This window comes from Ranitomeya imitator, chromosome 3 (genome assembly GCF_032444005.1).
Source record: "Ranitomeya imitator isolate aRanImi1 chromosome 3, aRanImi1.pri, whole genome shotgun sequence".
In the NCBI taxonomy this organism is placed as follows: Eukaryota; Metazoa; Chordata; class Amphibia; order Anura; family Dendrobatidae; genus Ranitomeya; species Ranitomeya imitator.
In genome coordinates, this window is record NC_091284.1 from 401702168 (window position 1) to 401724095 (window position 21928).

Sequence of the window (21928 nt, forward strand, 5' to 3'; positions counted from 1 at the left end):
CGACGCAAGTGTCGAAAAACGCCACCCTAAAAACGCACGCGTCCCCTATGTTAAACATAGGGGCGCGTCGCCGGCGCAACAGCGACGCACATTGGCGGAACGCCAATGTGAACGTAGCCGCGGCGATATACACAAGCGCGTCATATGATTTATGTGCAAGTGATGGCCGCACAGAGCAGTGACCCACTGACTTCCCTTAGCTGGGACATGACGGCGATGGTAGGCGATCACCGATGACGTCTTCATCACGGGACGGCGCGGGGCGCTGACCCCGGAAGTGTTGATATCACACGTGGTTGCTCAGGAAACCCTGTCAGATGAGGCTGGCCGGCCGGCTGTACGGAGGGGTGTCTGCGATGGCCTGTCAGCCTCCGCTTAGAGATCTGGCCGGTAAGGTGATGAAGCTGCCTGGCGGCTCCAGTGGCTGCAGGAACGGCCCGGACAAGGACGTTAAGGGTGAGGAGTCCGGAATGGCGGGCGGAGATGGAGCGCTGTGTGACTGCAGGATCATGCTGGGGCACTCCTCACTATGGTCACTCCCAGCTGTTATACACTGGATGTATTACACCCATAAACCACTTGGACCTTTTTATACTCCCACTCGGTTCCCACCCACTGTGATCCGTGGCCATTGCACTCACAGTATGATGCCATACCATGCAATATGGCCCCTGCCACACAGTGTTACACCTCACAGACACTGTAGAAATCGGGACAGACCCCCAATCTGCCAGAACAGCCATCAAAATCCAGAATTGTCCCACTGGCGCAATACCCTCCAACCGCCCCAGATCCAATTTCCTTCTGTCCCTCATACTTAGCGTAATTGCCATCAAATACACTTGTTTTTCACACAAGTCACACGACTTATCTAACAAGCCAGCAGTCTGACAAGTGGGCGTGATTGGGACGTTCCCAGCAGACATTGTGCATTCGCCCTGCTTGCTGTGCTGGCGTGCCCACTCCATATGTTGTGTACCTACACACTAATTTAGGATTGACGTAAATGAATCCTTTATGGTTAGAACAACATGTCTAATAACTATCTATACTTAGATGGTGGCTGATTCTAACGCATCGGGTATGGAATATGTATGTAGTTTACTTATGAATATTTGAGAATAACGCAATTTATACACAGGATTCAGCCAGCCGGGCGCGACCAATTAGCAAAGCGTGGTTCAAACTCCGTGCCAGTTCACGTCTGGACTGCGTCTGTCGCTGATTGTTCGTGGCCGGCTATCAGTGAAGCCAGGGCCAGCTCCAGGTTTTTGAGGGCCCCGGGCGAAAGTCAGACAGCCCGCGCAGTGTGCGGCGCAGCCCGCGCCATATCCCTGTTAAAAAAAAAAAAAAAAAGAATTAAAATAAAAAAGTTATATACTCACCCTCCGGTGGCCCCCGGATCCAGTCCAGGCCTTTAGCAATGCTCCTCACGACGCTCTGTTCCCAGTAATGCCTTGTGGCACTAACCCGTGATGATGTAGCGGTCTCGCGAGACCGCTACGTCATCACGGGTCGTTGCCGCAATGCATTCTTGGGACCGGAGCGTCGCGAGGAGCGTGAAAGGCGCCGGAAGGTGAAAATATGATTTTTTTTTTTTTAATTATTATTTTTAAAATTATATGTATTTACTATTGATGCTGCATAGGCAGCATCAATAGTAAAAAGTTGGTCACACAGGGTTAATGGCAGCGTTAACGGACTGCTAAAACGCTATGTGGGCGCTGACTGGAGGGGAGTAGGGAGGGAGCACTGACTGGAGGGGGTAGGGAGGGGCCAATTCGCGGCCGGACTGTGCCTGTCGCTGATTGGTCGCGTCCAATCAGCGACGCAGGATTTCCGTGGCAGACAAACAGATGGAAGTGGACCTTAGACGATTATATAGATAGATATATATCAATCTCAAAAAAATAAAGGGAACACTAAAATCCCACATCCTAGATATCACTGAATGAACTATTTCAGTTGTAAATCTTTATTCACGACATAGTGGAAAGCGTTGGGAACAATAAAACAAATAGAGGAAAAGTATAACAGAAACATATGCACCACTTCTGCATTTATCAGCCACTCCTGGTTTTGGCTTATAAATACTGATGTAAAATACTGACCAAATACTGCTAGTGTGACGGCAGCCTTACAATTCAATTGGAAAACGTTTCCTTAGGCTACGTTCAGATTAGCGTTTCCCGACGCTGCGTCGGGAAACGCAGCGGCGACGCACGCGTCATGCGCCCCTATGTTTTACATGGGGGACGCATGCGTTTTTCTTGTTGCGTTTTCCGACACGTGCGTCGTTTTTGACGCTAGCGTCGGACGCAAGAAAATGCAACAAGTTGCATTTTTCTTGTGTCCGATTTCGTCAAAAAAACGACGCACGCGTCGCAAAACGCAGCGTCGCGCAACGCTAATCTGAACGTAGCCTTAATGAGTTCAAATGGCGTTTTTGTAGTTAATGAAATTTCTAGTCTACGCCCTTGGAGCATTTTTTCCTTTTTTGCATTGATTCTGATTTATGCAGGTACTGTACCTTAAGGCTAAGAACCTCTGCTTTAGCTGGTGTCTTGCTTCTCCTCCTACCTCTCTGACCACTCCTCGACTATCTTCTCCTGGCTCCTCCTCCCCATACTGTCGGTGGTTCCTCAGGGTTCAGTTCTAGGCCCTCTCGTCTTCTCCTTATATATCGCCCCTATTGGACAAACCAGCATAGAGATTTTACTGAAAATCAAATCTACTGATGACACACAATTATACAGGTCCTTCTCAAAAAATTAGCATATAGTGTTAAATTTCATTATTTACCATAATGTAATGATTACAATTAAACTTTCATATATTATAGATTCATTATCCACCAACTGAAATTTGTCACGTCTTTTATTGTTTTAATACTGATGATTTTGGCATACAACTCCTGATAACCCAAAAAACCTGTCTCAATAAATTAGCATATCAAGAAAAGGTTCTCTAAACGACCTATTACCCTAATCTTCTGAATCAACTAATTAACTCTAAACACATGCAAAAGATACCTGAGGCTTTTATAAACTCCCTGCCTGGTTCATTACTCAAAACCCCCATCATGGGTAAGACTAGCGACCTGACAGATGTCAAGAAGGCCATCATTGACACCCTCAAGCAAGAGGGTAAGACCCAGAAAGAAATTTCTCAACAAATAGGCTGTTCCCAGAGTGCTGTATCAAGGCACCTCAATGGTAAGTCTGTTGGAAGGAAACAATGTGGCAGAAAACACTGTACAACGAGAAGAGGAAACCGGACCCTGAGGAAGATTGTGGAGAAGGACCGATTCCAGACCTTGGGGAACCTGAGGAAGCAGTGGACTGAGTCTGGTGTGGAAACATCCAGAGCCACCGTGCACAGGCGTGTGCAGGAAATGGGCTACAGGTGCCGAAATGGGCTACAGAGAAGCAGCACTGGACTGTTGCTAAGTGGTCCCAAGTACTTTTTTCTGACGAAAGCAAATTTTGCATGTCATTCGGAAATCAAGGTGCCAGAGTCTGGAGGAAGACTGGGGAGAAGGAAATGCCAAAATGCCTGAAGTCCAGTGTCAAGTACCCACAGTCAGTGATGGTGTGGGGTGCCATGTCAGCTGCTGGTGTTGGTCCACTGTGTTTCATCAAGGGCAGGGTCAATGCAGCTAGCTATCAGGAGATTTTGGAGCACTTCATGCTTCCATCGGCTGAAATGCTTTATGGAGATGAAGATTTCATTTTTCAGCACGACCTGGCACCTGCTCACAGTGCCAAAACCACTGGTAAATGGTTTACTGACCATGGTATTACTGTGCTCAATTGGCCTGCCAACTCTCCTGACCTGAACCCCATAGAGAATCTGTGGGATATTGTGAAGAGAAAGTTGAGAGACGCAAGACCCAACACTCTGGATGAGCTTAAGGCCGCTATTGAAGCATCCTGGGCCTCCATAACATCTCAGCAGTGTCACAGGCTGATTGCCTCCATGCCACGCCGCATTGAAGCAGTCATTTCTGCCAAAGGATTCCCGACCAAGTATTGAGTGCATAACTGAACATTATTATTTGTTGGTTTTTTTGTTTGTTATTAAAAAAACACTTTTATTTGATTGGATGGGTGAAATATGCTAATTTATTGAGACAGGTTTTTTGGGTTATCAGGAGTTGTATGCCAAAATCATCAATATTAAAACAATAAAAGACGTGACAAATTTCAGTTGGTGGATAATGAATCTATAATATATGAAAGTTTAATTGTAATCATTACATTATGGTAAATAATGAAATTTAACACTATATGCTAATTTTTTGAGAAGGACCTGTACACCTCTTTTCCTGACATCACTCCTGCATTACTGCAAAATAACAGTGATTGTCTGTCAGCTATCTGTACCATCATTTCCTCCCTCTATCTAAAACTGAATCTGACAAAAACTGAACTCATTGACACTTTCACCTCAGCTACCTCTAAACTTTTATCACTGACTGCCTCCTTTGGCCTCACTCAATGGTCCTCTGAGGCCACTCACAAAGATGGCCACACGCTGGACCTCATCTTCGCCCGCCTCTGCTCCCTTACTAACCTCACTAACACACCCCTCCCCCTGTCTGACCACAACCTACTGACATTCTCGTCCCTCTCCTCTCCTAGTGTGCAACCCCCACTCTACAAACTCACTCACCCTCGCAGATAATCTCAAACATCTCAACTTACAATCACTCTCTGAGTCCCTTCTCCCTCTCACAGACATAGCTTCCCTTCATGACACAGATGCTGCTGCCACTTTTTATAACACCACAATAACAACAACACTCGATTCGGCCGCCCCACTCATGCATAGTAAAACTCGTACAATTAACAGGCAGCCCTGGCTGACCAGCCTGACCAAAGAATTGAGACGGGCTTCCAGGATTGCTGAGCGGAGATGGAAGCGATCCCACTCTGCCGACCACTTCACTGCATACAAGCAGTCCCTCGCCAGCTTCAAGTCTGCGCTCACTGCCGCAAAACAAACATACTTCTCATCCCTCATATCCTCCCTGTCCCACAACCCTAAACAGCTTTTCAACACTTTCAATTCTCTACTCCGTCCCCCCGCACCTCCTCCCTCCCCCCTCATTTCTGCTGATGACTTCGCCTCTTTCTTTAAACAGAAGATCGATACGATCAGAGAAAGCTTTGGCCCACAGCGCCCACTGCCCCTCTTAGCTGCTCAACCCTGCTCCTCCAAAACCAGCTTCTCCACCATGACAGAAGATCAGCTCTCCACCCTCCTGTCAAGATCACACCTCACCACCTGCACGCTTGACCCGCTCCCATCCCACCTCATCCCTAACCTTTCCACGGTCTTCATCCCAACCCTAAAGCACCTCTTCAACCTCTCACTCACAACAGGTGTCTTTCCCTCATCCTTCAAGCATGCCAAGATCACACCCATCCTCAAAAAGCCCTCCCTCGACCCATCCTCTCTGTCTAGCTATCGCCCAATATCTCTTCTCCCTTATGCCTCCAAATTGCTGGAGCAACACGTCCATCTTGAACTGTCCTCCCACTTCTCCTCCTGCTCCCTCTTTGATCGGTTACAATCAGGCTTCCGTTCCCATCACTCAACTGAAACTGCCCTAACTAAAGTCACCAATGACCTACTAACTGCCAGGAGCAAGCGACACTACTCTGTCCTCCTTCTCCTGGACTTGTCTTCTGCCTTTGACACTGTAGATCACTCCCTTTTGCTACAAATCCTCTCATCCCTTGGCATCACAGACTTGGCCCTTTCCTGGATCTCGTCATATCTGACAGACCGAACATTCAGTGTCTCCCTCCCCCACACCACCTCCTCACTTCGCCCCTTGTCAGTCGGTGTTCCTCAAGGCTCTGTTCTAGGACCCCTACTCTTCTCCATCTACACTTTCGGCCTGGGACAGCTCATAGAATCCCACGGTATGCAGTACCATCTCTACGCTGACGACACGCAGATCTACCTCTCCGGACCTGACCTCTCCTCCTTGCTTACCAAAATCCCGCACTGTCTGTCTGCCATTTCAGCCTTCTTTTCTGCTCGCTTTCTACAACTGAACATGGACAAAACAGAATTCATCATCTTTCCCCCATCTCACTCTACCCCTCCACCAGACCTATCCATCAATGTCAATGGCTGCTCACTATCCCCAGTCCCACACGCCCGGTGCCTCGGGGTGATCCTCGACTCTGCCCTCTCTTTCAAGCCACATATATCCAAGCCCTTGCCTCCTCCTGTCGTCTCAAACTCAAAAATATTTCCCGGATCCGTGCTTTCCTTGACCGCAACACTGCAAAAACGCTAGTGCATGCCCTTATCATCTCCCGCCTCGACTACTGCAACCTCCTACTCTCTGGACTCCCCTCTAGCACTCTGGCACCACTCCAATCCATCCTACACTCTGCTGCCCGACTAATCCACCTGTCCCCCCGCTATTCCCCAGCCTCTCCCCTGTGTCAAGCCCTTCACTGGCTTCCTATCGCCCAGAGACTCCAGTTCAAAACCCTCACACTGACATACAAAGCCATCCACAACCTGTCTCCTCCATACATCTGTGACATGGTCTCCCGGTACCTACCTACACGCGACCTCCGATCCTCCCAAGACCTCCTTCTCTACTCCCCTCTCATCTCTTCTTCCCATAACCGCATCCAAGACTTCTCCCGTGCTTCCCCCATACTCTGGAACTCTCTACCCCAACACATCAGACTTGCGCCTACCATAGAAACCTTCAAAAAGAACCTGAAGACTCATCTCTTCCGACAAGCCTACAGCCTGCAGTGATCCTCAACCTACTGAACAGCCGCACAGCCAGCTTTTCCCTCTCCTAGTGTATCCTCACCCACCCCCTGCAGACTGTGAGCCCTCGCGGGCAGGGTCCTCCCTCCTTATGTACTCGTGTGCCTTGTTATCTGCTCATGTTTAATGTATTTGTCTATATTTGCCCCGTATTCACATGTAAAGCGCCATGGAATAAATGGCGCTATAAAAATGTATAATAATAATAATAATAATAATAACTCCTCTTGTTTCTACCCTCTACTAACCTACCCATGCTGGATATTGCCATTTCCGTTTGTGGCTCTACCATAACTCCTGCTGTCATGAGGTTATTTTTTACTCGGATATTACCTTCACTCACTACATCTGATCGCTCACTCGCTCAAGTTAAGGTACCGTTACACTAAACGACTTACCAACGATCACGACCAGTGATACGACCTGGCCGTGAATGTTGGTAAGTCGTTGTGTGGTCGCTGGGGAGCTGTCACACAGACGGCTCTCTCCAGCGACCAATGATCAGGGGAACGACTTCGGCATCGTTGAAACTGTCTTCAACGATGCCGAAGTCCCCAGGTAACCAGGGTAAACATCGGGTTACTAAGTGCAGGGCCGCGCTTAGTAACCCGATATTTACCCTGGTTACCATTGTAAAAGTTAAAAAAAAAAAAAAAAAAAACACTACATACTCACATTCCAATGTCTGTCACGTCCCCCGGCATCAGCTTCCCTGCACTGACTGTCAGCGCCGGCCGTAAAGCAGAGCACAGCGGTGACGTCACCACTGTGCTCTGCTTTCCGGCCGGCGCTGACAGTCGGTGCAGGGAAGCTGACGCCGGGGGACGTGACAGACATCGGAATGTGAGTATGTACTGTTTTGTTTTTTTTATTTTTTTTACTTTTACAATGGTAACCAGGGTAAATATCGGGTTACTAAGTGCGGCCCAGCACTTAGTAACCAGATATTTACCCTGGTTACAAGTGAACACATCGCTGGATCGGCGTCACACACGCCGATCCAGCGATGACAGCGGGTGATCAGCGACCAAAAAAAGGTCCTGATCATTCCCCACGACCAATGATCTCCCAGCAGGGGCCTGATCATTGGTTGCTATCACACATAACGAGATCATTAGCGGGATCGTTGCTACGTCACAAAAAGCGTGATGTTGCAACGATATCGTTAATGATATCGTTGTGTGAAGGTACCTTTAGTTGCACCTCTAAAAGATCTCTGGAATTTGACCTTTTCTTTCCTTTGACTCTAAAACAAACAAACAAAAATCTTACTGTAGCTCTTATTCATTCAGGTCTGGACTACTGCAACTCTTTGTTTACTAATCTGTCTCCCTCTTACTAAACTCTCTCCTCTCCAATCCATCCTGAATGCTGCAGCCAAGATCATATTCCTTTCCAACCGTTAGGCCGGGGACACACACAACGTATTAAAAAACGGTCCGTTTTTGACGGACGAGAATCGCACAAATGTTACCAAAACAGTTATTCGTGTGCAGTGCGAGGATGCGATTTTCTCGCATCAAATGATCCGTGTGACATCCGTATGGCATCCGTATGGCGAGATTTTCTCACACACTTGCAAAATGAGCAAATAATGGCTGAGCCTTTCCTGTCACCTGCCTAATGCCTGAGAATTTCTCGCAAGTCACACTGATGGTCCGTGTTCTGTGCTATTTTTTCTCACCCCCATAGACTTTCATTGGCGAGTCTCGGCCGAGATACGCTGACAATCGCAGCATGCTGCGATTTCACTCGGATCCTGAATACGGCCGAGAGAATATCGGATGATGGGAGCTGCCCCATAGATTAACATTGGGACGAGTGCTATGCGATTTTTTTATCGCATTGCACTCGTCCGTATTACGGTCTAGTGTGACCCCGGCCTTACACTGATGCCGCTACCTTGTGCCAGTCATTGCACTGGTTGCCCATCCACTCCAGAGTTCAATATAAACTTATCACTCGCCCACAAAGCACTCCATGCTTCAGCACCACTCTACATCTCCACCATCTGTCTAGCACCCTACCCATGCCCAAAGGCTAACCTCCTCAATAACCCAAACCTCCTACTCCCGTCTCCAAGACTACTTGCCTGCTGCACCAATTATCTGGAATGCACTACCCAGGACAACTTGATTAATTCCATATAGCCACAGTTTTAATCGTGGCCTAAAAACGCATTTCTTTAGACTGGCCAATCACGCCACTTACATAACTGTCCCAGTTTTGCCCACACAACATTTTCCTCGGGGTCTGGTCCTTTGTGTCATCTGTTTACTCCCTCCATGCACGTAATATCCCTCTATGGCTGTACTTGTTCACATTCTGGTTGGTGACTTCTTCATGCAGCGTTATGTGAATACCCCATTTATTATATTGATGGCCGGACCGTACATTACAAGCACTTTTTACCATTTACCTTGCGTGTCTCCCTATTTCCTCTTAGATTGTAGCTTGCGAGTAGCAGGGCTCTCTTTTTGGTATGAGTTCTGTAATGTCCTTATTGTCTGTACAAGTCCCATCTGTAATGTAAAGTGCTGCGGAATATATTGTTATTATAGAAATTATTTCGCTTCAATTATACATTCTTTGCTGTTTATTTCCTTACTTTGTAATGTCACATTTGTCAGATATCGATAACCTTCTTCCTCCCCACTTTCCCCAGGTTGGAAAGAGATCTTAAACACCTCTGCGGGTGTCCTACAACAATCTGGAGTGATTGGAGTGCCCACTGACACCATCTATGGCATCGCATGCCTGGCACAGAGCTCTCAGTCCATTAGTAACATTTATAACGTGAAAGGACGCAATGGGACCAAGCCACTGGCCATCTGTGTTGGGGCCATTGAGGATATTTATCGGTTAGTATGTTTTGCATCTTTTTATACAGTTGCTTTTGTATTTTCTAACCTATAAATATCACACACATTGGTTTTAACGGGGTATTAGCATCTTAAAGGGGATGTTGGTTTAAAAAAGAGCCACAGTTCATTAGCGAAAATGATTACCTGTTAAAGCCTCTCCAGTGCTCACAATCTGTTAGTTATTAGTTGACAGTACTGCACCTACACATCCCATCTACAACACATGACTTCTGCAGCTAATCGCTGCTATCTGTGGTCTTGTGATGTCTATCTTGGGTTTTAACAACAGGTTATTAAAAGGCTTATTTTGTTATTTTCAAGTATTGCCTACACACGGCCCATTATTTTGTTGATGCTGGAAAACCTGCTTTTATTATATTTATTTTTATTGTATATGCTATGCCTTGGTATAACAGGGCCCTTAGTCTGTTTCAGTAGGCTCCACAATCATGGGGAAGACTGCTGACTTGACAGATGTCCAGAAGTCAGTCATTGACACACTCCACAGGGAGGGAAAGCCACAAAGGGTCATTGCTAAAGAATCTGGCTGTTCAGAGTGCTGTATCCAAGCATATTAATGGAAGGCTGAGTGGAAGTGCCACCACACATAGACATATCCAGGACATAGGCTCGCATCCTCCCATCCATCTATGAGCTGGAAATTGCAAATGTAGGTCACCAAACCCCTTCATAAATGGCACCTATGTAGTATTTGTGGCATTTCCAGTGGCTATTTATCCATACAATGCTGTATTTCAATCCAATATGACAGTTGTGATTAGATATGCTTAGACCAGTTTAGTTTAAAGCTTTTAAAACCCTATCAGGCCTTTCCTTCATTATATTTGTGTAGCCGTGTGACCACTATGTGGTAGCTTTCAAAGGAACGGTCATCCAGCAGTTCTAAGAGAAATCTGCCTAGTTCTGTAGAAATTTGGTGCATTACTTTGAGATCATAATGGAATATCTTCGATATATGCAGGGTGTAAGGCTTTTTCTATTCATCACTACTCCACAGTGAGCACACACTGTACATACAGCAGCATTCAGCGCCTTAGGTCCGAACACTGCTTTACACACTGAACACCAGGTGGCGCCATACTGTAAGAAATGTGAGGGGAAATACTTTTTCCTTGACATTTAACATTTATTTGTTTTTACTCCCTTTAATACCACTGAACTTTACAGACCCGATCAGCCCTGTCCCCAATGGGGTTCACAATCTAGATTCCCTATCATTATGTCTGTAACATAAACCCACGCAAGGACGGGGAGAAAATACACACTCCTTAAAGATGTTGTCCATGGTGGGGTTTCAATCAGTGCTGCAAGGCTGGGGTGCTAACCACCGAGTCACCGTGCTCATTACACATAATTTATGGACTTCTGTTTTAAGTTATTTCTTTGCCTGTGGGCATTGGATGCGTTGTTACCGACATCTGGTGAGAATGTCATGTCAGTAGCACATTTAGAAATATGTGCTTTGAAAATTGTGTTCAATACTTGTCACGCGCTGTATTTCTTCACTGGCCCATTTTGGTTTGTTTTTTTCTTTTAAATTATGTAAGTTGCAAATAGTATTTTTTATGACCTATACAATGGATGTGATATGCAGTGGTGGGCCATCTCCTTTAATAAGTGACAATCTGTTACTAAGGAGCGATACACGTTTCAAGTGTCTGATTTGGATTTTCTCTTGAATGCAGATATTGCCAGGTTAATGTTCCTGACCAGTTACTTCGGGATTTATTGCCTGGGCCAGTTACATTGGTGATGGAAAGATCCGAGGAGCTTAATAAGGAGCTGAATCCTTACACTTCAGTAAGTATAGACTTTATTATACAATTGCCAGTGGTATTCATACAAGTCAGGAAGAAACAAACATTCTGATTCCATAACACTTGGAACACATTTCTGGGGCAGTTGTCAGGAGTAAACCAATACAGTCATGTGTATTAATATGATTTTCACATTCTCTACACTCCCCAACATTGACTTTGCAACGTGAGGAAGGAAGAGTGGTGGCATTATGAAAATCACACGACTGTTCAGTATGTGAAAGTAGCCCTCCCACTAAGTCTTCTTACCCTCCACCCCATTAAACGTGTATATGTGAATGTAGTGTGTTAATATACGGTACTCGCCTACCACTGTAATTATCCGGCTCACTCTATATTCTATGCATAAGCTGGAAGTCTTTTACAGTATAAGTCTATGGAGCCTTGCTCTGACACTTCATAGACTTACATTGTAAAAGCCACTTCTGGATCCCATAGAGCGCAGTGTGACTGGGAGAGTCTTTAGAGAGGTGACCTCACTGAGGAGAGGAGCAGTCAGTGCTGGACATCCGAGAAAGCTGTGCTAGATGAGTATTTTAACACTCGCACTAAATTACCTGTGTATATGTATCTAGACATACACATATACATTCATTTCAATTAATAAAAATAACATGGTGTAAGTGCTTCATTAGTGATATGCAAAAAATAAAAGATTTTCATAACGTCTCCGTTACTTCAGTGTAGTATAAGCGCAAAGCACAGAAAGATGGCTCCTGAGACATTCCACCTGTGTCTTCGTGAAGGCTTTTTCATAGTGTTGCCCATGTGGTCTCCAGACTAATTTCATACAAGACAAAAGCAGGACTCGTCGCTGAAGAGCATGGCCCATAACTCCAACCTTCATTACTGTCTTGTGCTGCACCATGATGGCCTTCCACAGTGGTGGCATAAAGTCAATGAAATGCCTGTATGTGGATGTCTAATTTGTAGCCCATTACCTTCTGATAGTTTGTGTAGTCACGGTTTGAGGTTTTAGGCTTGGTATGTGATGTTTAATTTCACTTGCAGTGCAGAATGGACAGGGCTGTATTTGCCACTAGGCACTTGAGGGCACGTGCCTAGGGCGGGGATGATGCAGGGGGGGGGGGGGGTGGGGGGTGGCACCTGAGCAAGGTTTGTTGTTGTTTTTTTTTTTTTTTTATTTTTTAAGTCCTGGGTCACCTCCCGACCGACCGCCCCCCGCCCACCTGCCTGCCTCCCACCCTCCTTGAAGACGATACTCACCCTGCTCCAGCAATGCCTGGTCTCAGCGTCTGTAGCGCGTCCTGAGTGAGCGGTCACTTGGTACCGCTCATTAAGGTCATGAATATGCACATATTCATGACCTTAATGAGCAGTACCACGTGACCGCTCACTCAAAAAGAAGGTGCTGCGCCGGGAGTCGAGACAGAGCCAGAGGGATGTCGGCGCAGCAGTGCGGTGTGGGACAGGTGAGTATGAAGGACTGGGGGAAAGAAAGAGGACGGGGAGCAGAGCCATGGGAGAAGGAGCGGGGGGTGGGGAAGGGGGGGGGGGGGGTGGAGAGATGAGCCATGCATACTGGAGGGGGAAATTATGAGCCATGCATACAGGAGGGGGTGGTGGTGGTATATGAGCCATGCATACAGGAGGTGGGGGGGGGGGGAATTATGAGCCATGCATACAGGAGGGGGGGGGGGGGGAATATGAGCCATGCATGGGATGGGAGGGAGATGAGCCACACATACAAAATGGGAGGGGGACATTATACAGTATGGAGCATCATGTGGGGTCATTATACAGTATGGAGCATCATGTGTGGCCATTATACAGTGTGGAGCATCATGTGTGGCCATTATACAGTATGGAGCACTGTGTTGCCGTATTTATTTTTGTTTATAATTATTGTATACGAAAGTGTGATCAGCAGTGCTAAATGGGTGTGGTTGGGACGTGGATATGGGTGTGACTAGTTGTGAAATGGGTGTGGTCAGAGGCGTGGCCTAAAATTTGCCGCAGCGCAATAAACTTTATACCTTTTTCCCTTCTTCAAAAGTTGGGAGGTATGGTACCACATTTGCCAAATCACGGCAAGTGCCACAAATCCCATAGGGAATGAATGAGGCTGCACACATTGTTGCCGTAAGTGATCCATTACACGGCAGATGCAGAAAAACTGCCTGATCTGCTGCAAAAGGCGACTTTCACATCAGCAAATCTTGCCAAAGTCTATGCCGATAGTGTCATACTCACCAATGGGGGAGGCAGCACTAAAAGTGCCTAGGGCAGCAGAAACTCTAAATACGGCCCTGAGAATGGAGCACTATGCATCGTTTATTTTTACAAGAACACATGGGCAGTGTCACACCGGTATTATGCTTCGTGCTGTCATAATATACAGCCGAACACCTTAAGTCTGCATTCCAGGTACCCTACCATCATTACACTGTTTTAATAGTGCAACCAGTGGTAAGACCACTTCTCTAAAAGTGTCCCAGGAGTAATTTTCTAATGACCATGCCAGGCCACATGATGATTGTGCTACTGTGGGCAGCCTGCGTGGCCTAAATATGCTACCATGGTCTGCAGTGTCTCCAACCTAGCACATCTGAGACATCATTGGTGGGCAATTGCAAAGGGAGCTGCCAGCAGCAGATTTACGATCTGTACCCAAGTTCATTCAGCATGACACAACATTCCTTAGACAACCATTAATGAAGCCCTCCTCCCATCAAGTTTTTACCCTCTTAATATATTGCAATCATATAGCAGTGTTTACTTACAATTAATCATTTTGTCCTTCTACCCATCTAATTCTTCTTTCCTCTGCTCTATGTAGAAACAAGAAGTCTCTTTTCCTTACATAAATCACCTCCTCCTTCACCTCCTGACCCAGTTTTTCCCTTTCCCTGCCATTGATTTTGCAGTGATGACAACTCATACAGGGAAAATTGACCTCCTGTTTCTCCATAGAGCTTAGAATGATTCAGTAGCCAGTTTTTAATCATGTGACGTCATAGACCTAATGGATAACATAAGAACTAGCTGGGAAGAAAGGCAAAATTAGCAACTGTAGGTGCAGTGGTATATAATATGATTGTTATGTATTAAAAGGGCTTCTTTACTAACCTCACTGATATCATGGCACTGTTTTCAAGTGCGTTATTTCTGCATGTGGCGCTCATCCTCTATGCTGAATCGGTCACAGTTTGGAAAATTCCAATTTGTTTTTCAGAATTTGCATATAATGTGCATAACTCCATGACCTTTTCTTCCTTGGTTTTTTCACTTTCAGTGTTGAGCAGTGTGGTATGGCTCATACACCCTGAGTTGTATAGAGGTGGATACTGCACCACTTGACTCTTATTGGGCTCCTCTATACCTTTTCTGGTGTTGATTTTTATATGTAAGCACACACATCTTGTGTGAATTTCGGTATGAAAAAATGTAGCATTATCCATTAGATGCTGCACTAGTTATATTCTTGGAGTAATTTCTTTCAGAGCAGAATATTTCAACAAGATGAGTGCCAAATAAAGGCGCAAGCCGTACCTATGGCTCTGTAGTAAGGCGGCACAAGGACTGTGTTCCCCTATAGCTTTGTAATTGAGGTTTTATTTATTTTTTTTACCCTAATTATTTAGAATTATTGTATGCCCAATTTTTAAACTTGATTGTGAAAGGGTAATTAGAAACTTTTTTTTTTTTTTTGTATTGACCATGGCTTTATTTTTTATATTTTGTTTATCCCCGTCCTGGTTTTTCTAACCTAATAAAGTTGCCTTTTTGTTATTTTTGTACTGAATCCTGGTCCTGTCTTATTCCAGTTGGTGGGTGTTCGTATACCAGATCACGCATTTATCAGACAGCTGGCGCAGATCTGCTCCGAGCCATTGGCACTGACTAGTGCGAACATCAGCACCCAGCCAAGCACACTGTCAGTTGAGGTATTATCTCTAAAAGCTTTAAAGTAATGAAGTTGGTGTAAAATGTAATACTCATACTGGATCCAATATAGCACCTTTGTGGGATTTATACAGAGATTGGGAAACTCTGGCCAAGTAAGATCCTCTATGATGGTCTCCCTTCATAAATTTGTTAAACTGATATTTTATATAACTATTTTGACTTTACATATGAATATATTACTAGTTTTGTTTCTGGTTGTAGGAGTTTAGAGACCTGTGGCCCACGTTGTCCCTAGTCGTGGATGGAGGACCTATTGGGGACTTGTCTAGTCCAGAATCCAGGTTAGGATCGACTGTAGTGGACATTTCTGTTCCTGGAAAGTTTACTGTTGTCCGACCTGGATGGTAAGTTCACTGTTAACAAAGGGTTACCCGTTTTTGTGGTCTTGGATTTCTGTGAGTTTTCTTGTACATGTATTTAACCACTTGGTGACCACCTGTTTGCCTTTTAATTTTTTTTAAGATGTCACTAAGGCTTTACTTAATTGCATGGCCTTCTCATAGCATTGCAGCTCCCATCTATTAATTTTCTGTCGCAGATTCCTACAATCTTGGTTGTTTATAACTTTGCGGTTTGAGGGAAGTATCAAGGTCTCCCTAAGTCATGAAATCAAACTTGTTACCCGGGGATCATGGCAACATGGGGTCTGATGGTTGCTGTGGTAGCTGAATTCACAAATGGTGTGTATTCTCTATGAAAAATTAAAAATTGAGCTTTAACAACATTTCTAAATTTGGCAGGACTTTCTTTTGCCGCATTTATTGCATATTCTGTGGTTCACCTGACAATAGAGGGTATGGCTTCACATAAAAGGCATGTGGTTTGCAGCATTCATATCTGGAAGAAGCCAACTAATATGTGGTGTTTATACCCATGGCTGTGGAGTCTGTAGGCTAAATCTCCAACTCCTCAATTTCCATGACTCCGACTCCCTCATACATGGCTCATGTTTAAGTGACAAATTTACTGTGGTAAAATGGGAACATCAGGCTTTCAGTCATTATTATGATACAATAATCAAGCCATTAAGAGAGAACATAAAATATATTTATTGGAATACAACTTTAGAACAAAACTTTTTTCATATTTACAACTTATTATACACTGTGCAGTAAGTGGAAAAAAAAAATATCAACAAAAACTTACTGAATAACATTGGTGCAGTCTATGAATTTGTTCTGAGAAATAGTATCACCTCCATCAGATCCTCCTTTATAGATGACCTCAAATCTGACCTAATTTTTTTTTAAGGCCAGAGAATAACCTCTACACTAACTTGGGTTGGTGGCAAAGTGCCAACAGGTGCCGGGAAAGGTCAGAGAGGCCCGGTGCCTGCGCACTGCAGAACTTTGCTGTGCCCTCATCAGGACAGACAAAGTACGCCTGCATCTGAGCCGTGATAGAAAGCAAGGAAGAGTACGTCATCACATGAAGATGGGAGGTGCAGGACCCGGACCGCATCGGGACTGCCCCTGGGTGAGTATAATCTAACTTGTTTTTCTTATCTTTCAGGTTACTTCTTGGGCTTATCTACAGCATTACAGAATGCTGTAGATAAGCCCCTGATGGCGGTGGCCTCAGCTTATAGGCAAAATATGGGGTGACCGTTTCCCTTTAAGATCTTTTTTTTGGTTAAGGGCTTCTTCCATCACTAATTTTCTAATACTTTCTCTTTCAAGAGAAACGCCAAGTTTGTGGGCCATTTCTCCATTAAGAGCTGTAAAAACTGGTCACGCAAATAATGATAATGGTACACAGTCCTTCACAAAAGCTCGATGAGCTGTCTTTTAAACACATCCTCTGTCATTGTTACAGTAACTTTGCCACGTACAAAATATCTTGTAACTGATGTTTTGAGATGCTCTTTCCTCCTCCTTTGCTTGGCAGGAAGTGCTGGTTAGGGTTGAGCGAAACGGATCGTTCATTTTCAAAAGTCGCCGACTTTTGGCAAAGTCGGGTTTCATGAAACCCGACCCGATCCCTGTGTGGGGTCGGCCATGCGGTACGCGACTTTCGCGCGAAAGTCGCGTTTCGTATGACGCGCTTGGCGCCATTTTTTCAGCCAATGAAGGAGCGTGGGCAGAGAGATGACATAGGTCTTAGGGGCGTGGACGCCTATCGTCATCTTGTCGATTGTGCGCTGTAGCGATTTGCAATGTGTAACACCAGCTTTTCTGTTCAGGGACGGAGGGAAGAGAGGGAGAGAAAAAAAAAAAAAATAAAATAAATAAAAAAAAATTCCCATTGACTTTGCATTGGGTTTCGTGTTTCGGTCGATCCCCGACTTTTCGCCATAACACAAAGGAACAATTTGAAAAAAAATTTCTGAGTTAGGTTTTTGAGCTGATTTATACTAAAATTGGCATGCTGATTCCAAAAATGTAGTCAGTTTTTTTTTCTAGCACGTCAAGTTTTTCCTACACAACTTACTTAAAGACTTGTTATCTGATTACAATTCGACTCATATAGAGCTACGTGGCAACTTGTAAGAGTAGTCACAACTTTGTCATGCCAATTTCTTATATATTTCATTTTTTGGTCATATTTGTACTATTTAAAAAACAAACAAACACTTTTTAGGTACAGTAGTTTACATAGTTTTGAGAAGACAAAAATCCTATAGTTCAAAAACTTGACGTGATAGAGAAAAACTGAGATCATTTCTGGATTCAGCATCCAAAAATTAAGAACAGTTGTCTGACCTAACTCTTAAAAAATTGTGTTCGCCAGTGTAATCGGCCGATTTCACTCGACTTGACTTTAGAGATAGTCGGGTTTTGCGAAACCCGACTCGACCCTAAAAAAGTAAGTCGCTCAACCCTAGTGCTGGTCTCTGGTTTCTTGGTGCTGCTGCGATCTTTTTCAATCACAGCTTTGTAAACTTCTGGGTGGCAGCGTTGTAAATGTCTTCTTAGATTGGAAGCTCTTTAAGGAGCATTTTTATCACTGCCTGATTTTTGGCATCACAGCATTTGTTTTCATCTGGGTCACTTATATACACTGGCACACAAAATGTTTATCTTGAGTCACTGTAAAATGCTCAAATACAGCTGATTTCATAAGATGCTTCTTAGACATTTTGTCAGCAATGCTCGCAGAGTGATGAATGTCGCTACCCCCCTGATGACTCAAAAGATGAAACGCATCGGGAGACATCAGTTTCTGCTAGGATGAGACTGCGTGGTAATATTGAAAACGGCCGATCATGAGATCCTGGGCACTCTGACCGTTCGGTCCTATGGATGAGTATAAATGGGTTTCTTTTTATTAATGCCAGGCTATCAGTAAATAGTATAACGTGTAAAAACCGTCTGTGTATGGTTGGATTGCACTGAGCCCTTTTGTTTTAGGTGGGATTGGACTTTTCCGTCCTCTCCCTCAGCATGTCATAAAAAGCTATAAATATACCTGTGGCTACTTTTCATTGTATAAACCTGACACTGGAGCATTCAATACATATAGGTCATAGACCTGTTTGAACTGGTATTAATGCCTCGAAAATAGAGGGTCAGCGTGACAATACTTGATAGCCGTAATATATTACCTCTGAAAGGCAGACACAAGTGGTATGTATGAGTATGTTGGGTCTGTTTTTACTTGCACTATGTGGTCTTGGCACAAGCACTTTTTTGCCCTTTGGGTGCTTCACAGGAACTTAAGCAATGTGGAAATAAAAAAATTAACATTTAGCTCTAGTCACAAAAATGATCTTTCAGTCCCGATTTTTCTTTTTTTCTTTTCTTATTTTATTTAGTTATTTATTTTTAACCACAAGAGTAACAGGAGAAAATAGACCACAAAAGTTCTTGTGCAACTTATCCTGAGTATGGCGATGCCCCATATGTGGAGGAAAACCAAAGGTTTGGGCGCAGGGCTCAGAAGGGAAGGAGTGACGTTTTGGATTGCAGACTTTGATGGAATGGTCTGTTGGCGTCATGTCGTGTTTGCAGAGCCCCTGGTGTACCTAAGCAGTGGAAATCCCCCACAATTGACCCCAGCGGGTCAGCGGTGTGTGCATTTCCGGCCCGATGGCCGGAAGCGATTGTTAAATGTTGCTGTCAGTTTTATAGCGGCATTTAACTAGTTAATTGGTGGGGGCGGATCGCGATTCCGCCTGCGGGGGTTCTGCAATCGGGCGTACTATTCGTCCAATGGCAGAAAGTGGTTAATTCCAATTTCTTCAACGTACCCCAACACACACACACTAATGGAGTCCTAGGCAATACACATTCATACCACCCTTCAATAAGACTAATCGCCACAACCCAGCATTTGCCCAATTAGCTGCTTACGGAGGTTACTGGGTGTCGTTACCCTCGTAGACCCTAAATCTGTGGGTGTACCCTGAGGTACTCTCCCACAGTTTTTACAGCTTTATTCCATACCTGGACCTCTTACTGAGCAGGTACTGTCGGAATTTTAGCCCCCCTTTGAAGTGAACGAGAGATTCATCAATAGTGATGTCACTCTGGAGTATGTACGCCTCAGCAAATTTTCTGCTGAAGTGTTCAACCACACTGAACAATAATCAGCGCCAAAAGGGTTAAACAAGTGAGGTGACGATGTGATTCCCCCACCTATTGTGAAGGCTGTGATTGGTGCTGTCACCTTGCTATGAGGTCCATTGTAAAACCTTCAGCTTGTGCCTTTTGAGGTAGTCTATTGTGGATCGTTATTCATTAGTAGAAGCCATCCTCTTTTCAACTTCAGCTTTTTTACAGATGGTATTATATTTGCATCAAGAATTTGTTGACATTTCATTGAATTCATTCTTCCCCTCTACCCGTGAAATGTTCCCCGTGCCATTGGCTGCAAAACAACCCCAAAGCATGATTGAGCCACTCGCATGCTTAATGGTTGGCGAGATGTTCTTTTCCTGAAATTCTGTGCCCTTTGTTATCCACACATACCTCTTTCATTGTGGCCAAATGTTCTATTTTGATCTCATTGGTCCACAGGACTTGTCCAAATCTCATCAGGCTTGCTTAGATGTTCTTTTGCATACTTCTGACTCTGAATTTTATGGTGATGACTCTTTCATGATGGCCATATTTGTGCAAGTGTCTCTGTTCTACTGTTTAACCCCTTAAAACCCATTTTTTTGCTTTTTCGTTTTGCTCCCCTTAACTTTTTTTTTTCTTTTCAGTCAATATGGCCATGTGAGGGCTTGCTTTTTGTGGGACAAGTTGTACTTTTGAACTATACCATTGGTTTTACCATATTGTGTACTGGAAAACGGGGAGGAAAAGTGTGATGAAGTTCAATTCCACCGTTTGTTAAAAAAAAGTTCACTAAATACTAAAACTGACCTACCATTATGATTCTCCAGGTCATTGAGTTCAGACACCAAACGTGCCTTGGTTCTTTTTTTATTTAAGTGGTGGAAAAAAAATTCCTAAGTTTTGTTAAAAAGACATTTTTCATGATCTCTGGTTGGGTGAGGGCTTATTTTTTTTGCGTGCCGAGCTGACGTTTTTGATACCATTTTGGTGCAGATACAATCTTTTCATCGCGCCGTTATTGCATTTTAATTCAATGTTGCGACCAAAAAAAAGTAATTCTGTAGTTTTGACTTTTTTTCTTGTTACGCCGTTTAGCAATCGGGTTAATTATTTTTTTTTATATTGATGGATCGAGTGATTCTGAACGTGGCAATATAAAATAACCATAAAAAAAAATAATTTTTTTTTACGTTTTGCATGCTTCAGTAGTCTCCATGGGAGACTAGAAGCTGCATAACTCTGCTCTCCTCTGCTACATACAAGCAATGACCAGATTGCCTGTGAGTAGCAGAAATGCTCACTTGCTATGAGTGCCGACCACCGGGTGGCACTCCATAGCAATCTGGCAATGACGACCATAGAGGTCTGCTTCAGACCTCTGGTTGTCATGCCGACTCATTGGTGACCTATGATCATGTGACGGGTCACCGAAGGACAGGATTTATGACGCGCTTCTGGTAAGCTTGAGTTAAATGCCGCTGTCATAGATTGACAGCGGCATTTAACTAGCTAACAGCCGTGAGTGGATTGCGATTCCACATGTGGTTGTTGCCAGTTCTTAATTACATTTTGAACTGAGGAAAAGAGAACTTGAAAACTCTTGCTATCTTTGCTATAGCCTTCTCCTGCTTTGTGGGCCTCCACCATTTTCAGAGTTCTAGGCAGCTGCTTAGAAGAAGCCATGGCTGCTGTATCTTGGCACAAGGATAGAGAAGGCTGGGTTTTTATAAATGTTGAGAAATTTGCATCACCTGGCCTTACCTAACTATGATGGTGAACAAGCTATAACCCCAACAGGCAATGGACTGAAATCTACAGTACAGACCTAAAGTTTGGTCACACCTTCTCCTTTAAAGATTTTTCTGTATTTTCATGACTATGAAAATTGTAAATTCACAATGAAGGCATCAAAATTATGAATTGAGGGTATGTGCACACGATGCGGAAAATGCTGCGGGTCCGCAGCTGTTTCCCATGAGTTTAC

The 21928-nt window shown here is 44.4% G+C and overlaps 1 protein-coding gene across 2 annotated transcripts in view; it reads left to right on the top strand.

Moving 5' to 3' along the window:
• Positions 1-243: 243 nt before the first annotated feature.
• The window catches only part of YRDC (yrdC N6-threonylcarbamoyltransferase domain containing), a 37417-nt gene continuing 15732 nt past the window's right edge, over positions 244-21928 (top strand). Inside the window, exons 1-5 of one of the 2 annotated variants that reach the window (XM_069757111.1) lie at positions 248-456; positions 9476-9671; positions 11381-11495; positions 15301-15420; positions 15644-15786. In XM_069757111.1, the coding sequence (XP_069613212.1) occupies positions 318-456; positions 9476-9671; positions 11381-11495; positions 15301-15420; positions 15644-15786 (713 nt within the window). In that variant the 5' untranslated portion in view covers positions 248-317. Of the gene's footprint in view, positions 457-9475; positions 9672-11380; positions 11496-15300; positions 15421-15643; positions 15787-21928 lie in introns of both variants that reach the window. The other variant, XM_069757112.1, reaches the window with a different exon arrangement.